The sequence below is a fragment of the Apium graveolens genome, unplaced genomic scaffold (genome assembly GCF_009905375.1).
Source record: "Apium graveolens cultivar Ventura unplaced genomic scaffold, ASM990537v1 ctg8969, whole genome shotgun sequence".
NCBI lineage: Eukaryota > Viridiplantae > Streptophyta > Magnoliopsida > Apiales > Apiaceae > Apium > Apium graveolens.
In genome coordinates this window covers 26,813-38,453 of record NW_027421621.1, presented here as the reverse complement: position 1 = coordinate 38,453, position 11,641 = coordinate 26,813, and the positions used below count along the sequence as shown (strand labels likewise).

Sequence of the window (11,641 nt, the reverse complement as noted above, 5' to 3'; positions counted from 1 at the left end):
ATATGACCTTATTTCGTATCTCACAGAAAATAAAGTTACTAATAATTTGATAATTGAATTCTTCTTTAATGTTATACAAGCGTGTAACCCGTGCAATGCACAGATTAATTTTAATATTTTTTCCTATTATTAGTATAATCTTATTTTTATAAAAAATAAATAAATTATTTAATAATCCGTGCGCTGTCCGGATTAATTTTGACATTTTTCAAGGAAATATGGTATAATTGATTGATTTGATCTTGGTTAACACTATTCTAAAATTTGTTAGCACTTTTCAAAATAATATAGACACATATAATTTATTAAAATAATTAATTTATATATCAAATTTAACTACAAACTCTATTAATCGCCCAAATTCTTATAAACCTTTTTTTTATTAAAAGTAAAACATTTAATAAAATATAAAATAGAATAATAGATTATTAAATAATTTATTAAATTAATTGAAATTGAACAATATGTTATTAATTAATAATATATATTTTGTACGATAAATTATCCTATAACCCGTGCGGTGCCCGGTAATTTTAATATTTCTTGTCATACTTTTGTAAATTACTTATTTTCATAAAAAGAAAATAAATTATAAAATATTTAATGTAAATATGAAATTAATGATATAATTATTTTTTTATGTAAGTAGTATAGTAGAGTTTGTAAAGAAGTTAGAGTTTAAGTTATAATATAGATATAACTACTACACAAATGATAGAGTTTGTAGTTATGTTGGATACATAAATTAAATATTTTAATAAATTATATGTGTTTAATTTTTTTTGGAAGGTGGTAGCAAATATTTTAGGAAGGTGTTAAGCACCAACCAAACCAATCAATTATAATAGTATAGTATAGATGGTTTCTCCCTATAGCATTTAAATAACTATATAATTTACATGATTAACAAATCATTATCATGTTTTACCTACATGTTTGTACTCAAAATATCAAACTATTATAACCATAATATTTTATATTGTATTTTATTTTTAAAAATTATACAATATTCAATAGAATATATTTGAGCCTAATCATACTAGCTTTATTTCTTTTAAGGCCACAACCTCAAATACTTTTAAAATGTTTGTTTGAGAAGCCACATAAATATAGAAAGAAGATTATGAGATGGTTTTTGTAAGTATAATACATTAATTATTGTTTTTTATCTATGATTGTCCATCTTCTATTCCCATAGAAAATTAAATAATTTTGATTATACTTGTATCATTTCAAAATCCAATATAATATTCTCCCAAACATATGACTTACTTTTAAAAATCTATATATTATGAAATATATTTATTCAAATTATAATATTACTATTTTGGCATTTATTTTTTAAAAAATGAAGATGGTAAGAAGAATCTAGAACGTCCATTTCAATTCTAGCACTCGTACTTCTTAAAAACATCCGTAGAAGTTTAAATTCACATATGTTAGCTCTATTATGTTAGATGTATGTCTTAATAACCCCACTAAAATTTTTCTACACACATATGTGTATTATTTGTACAAGTACCCCCCACAATCTTGTGTTATCCCTTATAAACTCTAAGCTTAGGTAATGATAAACTTGAGATAATTGTTTTAACTCTCATGTGATTATTCTCTTTGTAGGAAATTAATTAATGTTTTTATGGGTGTTGTATGAAATATATATTTAAATATATGTCTATGTGACCAACTTAAACTATATATGGATTCATTTTATGATATTAAGGATTTCAATTTTGTAATTGTAAATAAAATTTCACACTTTGTAGTGTTTCAAGATTTAAGGTCTCGCGGATCAACAGAATTAATTTACACTGAGAAATACATTTAGAATATATTATAATTGCTTTGATTTTTTGTTTTTCTTTTAAAAATTAGTATCTTAATTATTTTAAAGCATCAACATGTTAACATGTTTAGTTTCTGAAATTTGAGTAGTTTTACTCTATTGTTTCGCGTACAGCAAGAACAATATCAAGGGCAACACCAAGGCCAATACCCAACATTCATTCTGCAAGGACAGTCACAAAGCCAAGACCCAACCTGGGTCCCAACAAGAAGAAGATCAGCGACAAGTTCAAGGGCACACAGGTAAGAACATATTATTCATCTACTTTTTTAGATTCCTAAATTAGGGAGAATTCTTTATCTTTTGAAAGTGACTCAAGCACTACTAAAATTTTAGTAGATCATTAAACAAAACAAAGGAATAACCATATAAAGGTTGTTTGTACCAGCTGACTTATTGCATTATAGATGTCATGGAGACTCCGTATATTTTTGGTGCCCACCTACACTATTGCTTCTACGTTCTGATGTCAATTGTGTGAACATATAGGAATTTGTTAAGAACTTTGCCGAGGATTGGATCATCATTTCCACTATTATCTTTGTTGATTTATCTTCATCATCATCATCATCAATCATTACACAAAGAGTTATCTTCATCATCATCAATCATTACACAATAGACGTGCTACAATTCTTTCTTTTACGCTCCATCACCGAAAGTCTACTTCATCATGCATACAACCACGTGAAAAGATTAAATTTTTTTAGTGGTTTATAGAGTCGATAGACCTTGCTTCTTTTGTCATATGCGGTAAAGATACATTTCTTGACAATCTCATCTAATCTCATCTAGCTTTTTTCTTTTCTTGTCAGGAATATGTGCATATGCAATGCAACCGAAAATTCTTAGATTTCCAACCAAGTGCTTTGCCAATCGCCGACCTTGTTGGAAGATAAAGATACTTTGGTGCCATTTTTTGTGATACATTGCTCGGCTGCTTTTTTGTGGGATACTTATACATGTTTGATATTTAATTACAGGTTTTGCTTCTGTTCTTTGTGTCTATTCATTGCAAAACTTCTCTCTTTGTAGTTATCATGTGAGAGACAGACAGCTAGACCTGTTAGAAGTCAAACTCTCCATAAACATAATAAATAAAATACAAGTGTGAATAAGATGAGAGACACATACAGCTTCCTGAAAATATGGTAGGCAGGAAAATCCAAAGCACATGCATGCATACACAGTGTGGAGAAAATTGTGGAGCAAATAAAGGTAGGCTGCATATGTTCTCAATACACGGTTTAGTTGTTATAATAAATATGATGCTGTAAGCAATGATGTAACCTTATGTTTGTTCAAGCCTATAAAAAGGCTGCAAATAGGTATTGTAATATGTACAAAAAAAAGAAAAGAAAAAGAAGAGTTGTAGTTGAGAAAAAAAATCAGAGCCGAAGCTCTTTGTTAAAGAAAAAGGCAGGAGCCTTGTGTTTGTGTCAAGAGTATATAAGCTGTAGTTTATTATTGTTATTAATATATACAGGTGTGTGTTTGTGTTATACAAAGCTTTATATATTTGTTCAAGGCCAATCTACGCTTCCAATAAGTGGTATCCGAGCCAAGGTTCTGTTCAGGAAAAATGGCGAATATGATGCAACCGCAAATTCCAAAATTGACGGCAACAAATTATGGGAACTGGAGTATACAAATGAAGGTGTTACTCGGTTCTTACGATAACTGGGATACTGTGGAAAATGGGTTAGCGAGCCCGTGGATGCAGCCGCTGAAGCAGCTCTTCCAAATGCCGAGAAGACGACGTTAAAGGAGTCCCGTAAAAAAGATAAAAAGGCGTTATTCACAATTTTTCAAGGTGTTGATGAATCTACCTTTGAAAAAATTTCTGAAGCAAAAACAGCAAAAGATGCGTGGGAGATTCTGCAGAAATCATTCCAGGGTGTCGAAAAAGTTAAAAAAGTGCGGCTCCAAGTTCTACGTGGCGAGTTCGAAAATTTAAAAATGAAAAGCTCCGAAAATATTGGTGAATTTGTTACGCGTTTGAAAACGGTGACAAACGAGATGAAAAGAAACGGTGAAAGTCTTAATGATATCCGGGTCATGGAAAAGTTGCTCCGTTCATTGACAAGAAAATTTGATTACGTTGTTACATCAATTGAGGAGTCAAAAGATCTATCCACAATTTCCATTGATGAGCTCGTAGGTTCCCTTCAAGCCCACGAGCAACGAATGAACCAGTATGATGATGCAAGCCATTTGGAGAAGGCGTTGCAAAGTAAGGTGTCCATCAGTGACAGTTCTGGCAGTAGCAGTTCTGCACGTGGCAGAGGTGGTTTTAGAGGTGGCTACCGAGGTGGACGAGGACAAGGAAGGCAGTCCTTCAATAGAGGCCAGAATTCGGGAAGTTATCAATCATCTGGTCGTATTCAAAATTTTAGAGGCCGAGGAAGAGGTGGATTTCAACAACGAGGTGATAAATCTCAATTTCAGTGTTATAACTGTAATAAATTTGGCCATTTCAGTTATGAGTGTAGATCCCCGAAGGTGGAAGAAACTAGTCATTTTGCAGCAGCAAAAGAAGATAAAGATGTTGGTACTGCTATGTTCCTCACTTATAAAGGAGACGAGGAAAGCAAGAAGAATGTTTGGTATCTTGACTCAGGGGCCAGCAATCACATGACTGGCCACAAAGATTTATTTATGGAGATAGATGAAACCGTCAGCGGGGAAGTTACATTTGGCGATTCTTCAAAAATTCCTGTTAAAGGGAAAGGTACAATTACGATTGTATCAAAGAATGGTGAGAAAAGGTATATAAATGATGTTTATTATATACCTGCTTTGAAAAGTAATATCATCAGTCTTGGCCAACTTGTGGAGAAAGGATATAATATTCAGATGCAGGATAATTCTCTCATCATCAGAAATCATGTTCGAGAATTAATTGCAGATGTGGAGATGTCAAAGAATCGTCTGTTCACACTTGATATGCAGACGAAAATGCAGAAGTGCTTGAAGTCGGTCATTAAAAATGACTCATGGTTATGGCATTTAAGATATGGTCATCTTGGATTTTCTGGCTTAAAATTATTGTCAAAAACAAAGATGGTGGATGGCTTGCCAGAAATTAATGAACCAGAAAATTTGTGTGAAGCATGTGTCAAAGGAAAGCAACACAGACAAAGTTTTCCTGTTGGAAAATCATGGAGAGCCAGAAGGCCATTGGAGATTGTCCACACTGATATTGCTGGTCCGTTTATCCCATCACTCGGAGGTAACAGATATTACCTAACATTTATTGATGATTTTAGCAGGAAAAGTTGGGTATATATCATTAAAGAAAAAGCAGAGGCTCTTGATAAATTCAAGGAGTTCAAAGCACTGGCTGAAAAACAAAGTGGACATTATTTGAAGACACTCAGATCAGACAGAGGAGGCGAGTATACTTCAAACTTATTCAGAAGTTTCTGTAGAGCACATGGCATCAATCATCAGTTGACAACGGCGTATACTCCTCAACAAAATGGCGTTGCAGAAAGAAAAAACGCACTATTCTTGACGTGGCAAGGAGCATGGTGAAAGCAAAGCTATGCCAAGAACTTTTTGGGCTGAAGCCGTGTTATGTGCTGTTTATCTGTTGAATCGTTGTCCAACAAAAAGTGTTAGAAACAAAACTCCAAATGAAGCATGGAGTGGTAGCAAGCCATCAGTTGGACATCTCAAAATCTTTGGGTGCATTGCATATGCACATGTTCCAGATCAGAAAAGGAAGAAACTGGATGATAAAGGCGAGAAATGCATCTTTACCGGATATGACAAAAGAAGGCATACAGACTGTATAATCCACTAACGAAGAATTTAATCATTTCTCGAGATGTTGAATTTGATGAATCAGATTACTGGAGATGGAGTGATGAAGAAAGAAAAGTTAGAGGTTTATTCTTTAATGATGATGATGACGATGATGACCCCAATATTGAAGATGACGGAGATGATGATCCAACACCTCCACAAAGTCCAAATCAACAAACTCCCGCATCAACACCATCAACAGGAGGAAGCAACAGTTCAGGGGGAGCACCAAGCAAGATGCGGAGTCTGGATAATATCTATGAAGCAACAAGTCTGGTACAAACAACATTTGATTATTCTTTATTTTGTTTAATGGCTGAATGTGATCCAGTTACATTTGAGGAAGCTTCTGAAGAAAGCAAATGGAACAAAGCCATGGATGACGAAATTGGTGCAATCAAGAAGAATGATACCTGGGAGCTCACAGATCTTCCAGAAGGACACAAAGCCATTGGTGTCAAATGGGTCTACAAGACAAAGACCAATCAAGATGGTGAAGTTGAAAAGTACAAGGCAAGGTTGGTGGCTAAAGGCTACAAACAGAGATATGGCATTGACTATGATGAGGTGTTCGCTCCAGTTGCAAGAGTTGATACTATAAGACTTCTTACAGCAATTGCAGCTCAGAATCAGTGGAAGATTTTTCAGATGGATGTCAAGTCGGCATTCTTGAATGGTTACCTCGAAGAAGAAGTCTATATTGAGCAGTCTCCAGGATATGTTCGAAAAGGCCAAGAAAATAAAGTCTACAGACTGAAGAAAGCATTGTACGGATTGAAACAAGCCCCACGAGCATGGAACACAAGGGTTGATGAATACTTTCAGAAAAATGGTTTTGTGAAGAGTCCATACGAGCATGCTCTCTACACAAAAACAAATTCAGGGGGAGATATTATGATCGTTTGCTTATACGTAGATGACATGATCTTCACTGGAAACAACCCTGGTATGTTCGATGATTTTAAGAAAGTTATGACTAACGAATTTGAGATGACAGATATTGGTCAAATGTCTTACTTTCTTGGAGTCGAGGTGAAGCAAAGCAAAGATGGAATTTTTATGTCGCAGAAAAAATATGCCGAGGAGATTTTAAAGAAATTCAGAATGGAGAAATGCAAGCCAGTGAGTACGCCAGCAGAGTCAAGCATAAAGCTCAGAATTGACTCAACAAGGGAGTCGGTAAATCCGACATTATTTAAAAGTTTGGTTGGAAGTTTGAGGTACCTAACTTTCACTCGTCCAGATATTATGTATGCAGTTGGATTGGTTAGTAGGTACATGGAGAAGCCGAAGCAAGATCACTTCATGGCAGCTAAAAGAATTTTGCGGTATATAAAAGGTACACTTGATCATGGTCTGTTTTACACGCATTCTCAAAATTCAAAATTAGTTGGCTACTCAGATAGTGATTATGGTGGAGATTTGGATGACGGGAAAAGCACATCAGGATATGTTTTTCATATCGGTTCAGCAATATTTTCTTGGTCATCAAAGAAACAACAGACAGTTGCCCTCTCAACATGTGAGGCAGAGTACATCGCAGCAGCAGCATGCGCATGTCAAGCTATGTGGCTAGGCTATATATTGGGAGAATTAAATCTTGCCAAAGAAGATCCAATTACTATTTATGTGGATAATAAATCTGCTATTTCACTCGCGAAAAATCCGGTGTCACACAGTCGCAGCAAGCACATCAACATAAAATATCATTTTATTCGAGAGCAGGTGAACGGAAAAATTGTGGAGTTGGTACATTGTAGGACTGAAGAAAATTTAGCAGATATTTTTACAAAGCCGTTGAAGCCGGACGTATTTCAAAAAATGAAAAAGAAGCTTGGAATGGAAAGTCGAGTTTGAGGGGGAGTGTTAGAAGTCAAACTCTCCATAAACATAATAAATAAAATACAAGTGTGAATAAGATGAGAGACACATACAGCTTCCTGAAAATATGGTAGGCAGGAAAATCCAAAGCACATGCATGCATACACAGTGTGGAGAAAATTGTGGAGCAAATAAAGGTAGGCTGCATATGTTCTCAATACACGGTTTAGTTGTTATAATAAATATGATGCTGTAAGCAATGATGTAACCTTATGTTTGTTCAAGCCTATAAAAAGGCTGCAAATAGGTATTGTAATATGTACAAAAAAAAGAAAGAAAAAGAAGAGTTGTAGTTGAGAAAAAAAATCAGAGCCGAAGCTCTTTGTTAAAGAAAAAGGCAGGAGCCTTGTGTTTGTGTCAAGAGTATATAAGCTGTAGTTTTTATTGTTATTAATATATACAGGTGTGTTTTGTGTTATACAAAGCTTTTATATATTTGTTCAAGGCCAATCTACGCTTCCAACAAGACCTTCTCCTTTCGATTTAAATTCCAATTATCCTCTTGCACTTGTCCTTTTGTAATGTACCTTATAAAGTTCTCATTTTTGGTTTAAAAATCTAATAACCTAAGAGATTCTCATGCTTTTGGATTACTCATCTGATGAGCCTAGAGAACTGCTCCTGAATTCACATCTGATGAACCTTTGGAACTTCTCCTCTTCAATTCATCATGTGGGCCCGTGGAGCCATGTGCCCCAGTCGTCTGGATATGCTAATCAGGAGCTTATTCTCATTCATCCTCAAGACACCTGCAATAGTGATCCTCGCTCCTCCGACATTATTAAACTTGTGCTCTGAATTATGCTGCTGGTTAAATAGGCTTGGGAGGTTAAAGGAATTTCCATAATGTTGTTCACAGAGGTCAAATGGTTCACGGCTACTGGCAACATCTGAAAATTCAGAATAGTTGCAACACTAATGGAATTGTTTTGATAATATTAATAATTTACACCCATAATGCACAGCAGGTCCAGGGTCCATCACCCATGCTGGAAAGCAAACATTTGCAGTAATGATACAGTTGGAACTTAAACCGTGTACTTCTGAACTGCAGTTGAGTCTGGAGGCACACGGATGTGAGTATAAAGTTGAAGTTGACCCCAAACAAGTAGAGAAATAATGTATCATATCATAGAGCATCATGTTGCAAATGTGTGTACATAAGAAAAAATCTGTTACACTAGTGAAGATGCACCAGTCTTCCTTCTTCAAAGTCTTGGGAGAGATGATGCTTAATCGTTGTACTAGTACAACTCATTCCCTAAAATTTAAGTTACAAAAATTAGGAGAATGAATAACTAATCTATGCAGTTTCTCTTATGTCCTCTTAAAGCGGTTACCAGGTATGACTGGAACAGTTATAACCTAATCAAGGAACAATACTTTAACAAAAATAAAAATATTTTAAAAACCCATGTTTAATTAAATCCTCGTGAATGATATAATTAATAAACCTGACAATCAAGCAACAATACTTTTATTAAAACAAAAAATATTAAAAAACATATAAACTTTGCACATATTATTCCTTCATAAATGAAAAGGATATAAGATGAAAACAATTTGAAGTGGTCGAAACAATACCTCAACCCTTAATTTTCTCCGGATGAGACTTACCTTTGGTGTTGGTGTCTCTTAACATATTAACCACCACAAACCGTGAACATTTGGCAAACCAAGTCATTGCAAGAAACATACAAGAACTAATATGCCAATATATGGAATTTGTGAAATAAAGGATGTAATGAGATTAAATATTTCTTTATTACACAAGAGAATTTATTTGAATTTTAATTGGAAAGGCAAAACGTGATAGGATCCACGCCCAAAGCACTTCCATCAACTGAAAAAGGTGAAAGAGAGGTAGATAACTGAGAGGGTTAGAGAAACCATATGGTTTGTTGCACCACTAAGTACAAAATGAAAGAAACAAAGTTGAGAGACATCAAAATGAAGTATAATATCATTTAGCCAAGAACTATTTGAAAATTGGAAAATCGGTGAGGGTAATTCTTCAAGAATTTCAAAGTTTATGATGTCGAATTTATTAGATCCCATCTTTCCCTTGATTAAGTCATTTAACATGTGGATCAACTTATATATTACGTCATTTAACAAACCCCTCATATTTAGATGAGATATCACTATAAGAAAAATAGGTAAATACGACCGGCCAAAAGTCCTCGCATTTACCTAAATATGTCAGGACACGGTCGTATCTTTTAGTTTCTGGATCGGTCATGATACGGGAGGAATATTTAGTAAGTCAGAGTCATTTTTAAAGTAAATTGGACCAGCTAGTTTTGACCATTAAAAAAAACCGCCTTAAATTCAACTGGCCAAATTTGACCAAGGTAGTTGAATTTGGACTTTTCACCAAAAATTCAAAATCCCCCCCAAACTATTAAATATTTTGAATAAATTTAAAATGTCTGCCTAAAATTAAATTGACCATATATGGTCAAAGATGCGAATCTAAATTTCACCACCTTCGGTTGAATTAACAAACACCAGTTTTAAGAGACAAATCTCTCGCTGGAAATTGGAAAATTTCCAGATTCCAGTGAGTTTACCCAGGTCCAGTCATATTCCAGCAGCTTTAATTTCTTCAAAAAAGCTCAGTTTTTAGTCCAATTTTTCAATTTAATACACTCAAAATTGACCCAACAATCTCATATTCATATCCAAACTTACAAATAACTAGCATTTAACCGATTCCGGTCAAAATCAATTGAACGTCTATAAAGAAAAAAACAACATTAACAAAAAATTCACCAAACTAAAAAACCTTAATATAAACAATTTCCCCACCACATACCAAGCATGTAAATCGAGCAACACAGTCAATCATAAATCATGAAAAAATTATCTACACGCTCATGTTCAATGATCTATCGATTCGTAACTTCAAAACACATCAATAAACAACCTAAAGTAAAAAGTCTAATTCGAATTAAAATCAAGAAAATGGAAATTTTTGAAAAATTATCTACCTAGCTCTCTACCGAATTTTACCTTCAGGAGGGGAGAGTAAGATGGTGGGAGGGACACAAATAGAAATAGAGGGGGAGAGAGAAAAGAGAAGGGGTGGGTTACGTGAGTGAAAGGAGGGCTTCGGGTTAAAAATTTATTTTATCATTTTTTTGTTTTTTACTTATAATTTGGTTTTATTAAATGTAAATTCAACCATTGGATGAGTGTTTTAGGGGTTAAATTTGGTGTGTTAGATCTAATGCAAGGGGACTACAGAAGTGGCACTAAATTCAACTGTAACCGTTCGAATTTAGGAGTGTCGATTAATATTTTTCTTATGCTTTCCTTATAATTTCTAGAAAATTAAAATTGTAATTAATTAACTTTTTCTTACAAATATTATAATATTAAAAATATAATAAATTATATTAACAACTTGTTATTTTAATAAAAAATTTAAAATCATGAAGTTGGTCAATTTGAGCATAAATTCCACGAAAAGATTGTGTGGTGAAATATTTAGTTAAGTTAATGATACCTTATTTGTTAAAATAATCGAGGTCTAATGATTAAAAATTGTTAAAATTTGCATATAACATTTTCTTGTAACCATTTTAACATCCATGTGGTTGGATGGTCTAATATTATTCTAAATAGTAGGAACACTCTATGGTAAGAATCTCAACCCCTAAATTCGAATTTGTAAAATAATTCGAATAATCACATCCGTAATAGATTACTCAAAATAAATGAGATATAAATTAAAAACTAAAACCCTAATCGATACCCTAAAATTTAAATTTATAACCCCATGTAATCATATTACCTACTCTAATGTAGAGATTCGAAAACAAGTTAATTATTAGCTCACTAATATTTTGTCAAAAATTATAGTGAATGTAGTCAGTCGACTTGGAACGCGATAATTCTTTCATAATTTTTTAAACTTTTTTTATAAATATATATTTAAATTTCACGGAAGTATCATAAAATTTTAATAAAAGTTCTTTCATCACATATATTTTTATACCATATAAACTTGTAGTTGGGATGAATGTTAGTATTGTGTGTATACATATTTTTTAAAATATTCACTAATTTTTAAATAGTTTAAATAAATTATTAAAAATT

At 33.3% G+C, this 11,641-nt stretch overlaps 1 protein-coding gene across 1 annotated transcript; it reads left to right on the top strand.

Moving 5' to 3' along the window:
* Nucleotides 1-1,960: 1,960 nt before the first annotated feature.
* Nucleotides 1,961-4,791, top strand: LOC141705509 (uncharacterized; the record flags this gene model as incomplete). Its single annotated transcript, XM_074508429.1, has 4 exons — nucleotides 1,961-2,088; nucleotides 2,830-2,911; nucleotides 3,553-4,614; nucleotides 4,755-4,791. Coding segments are annotated over 4 exons (1,309 nt in total), but the record flags the coding sequence as incomplete, so codon positions are not given.
* Between the last annotated feature and the right edge of the window lie 6,850 nt (nucleotides 4,792-11,641).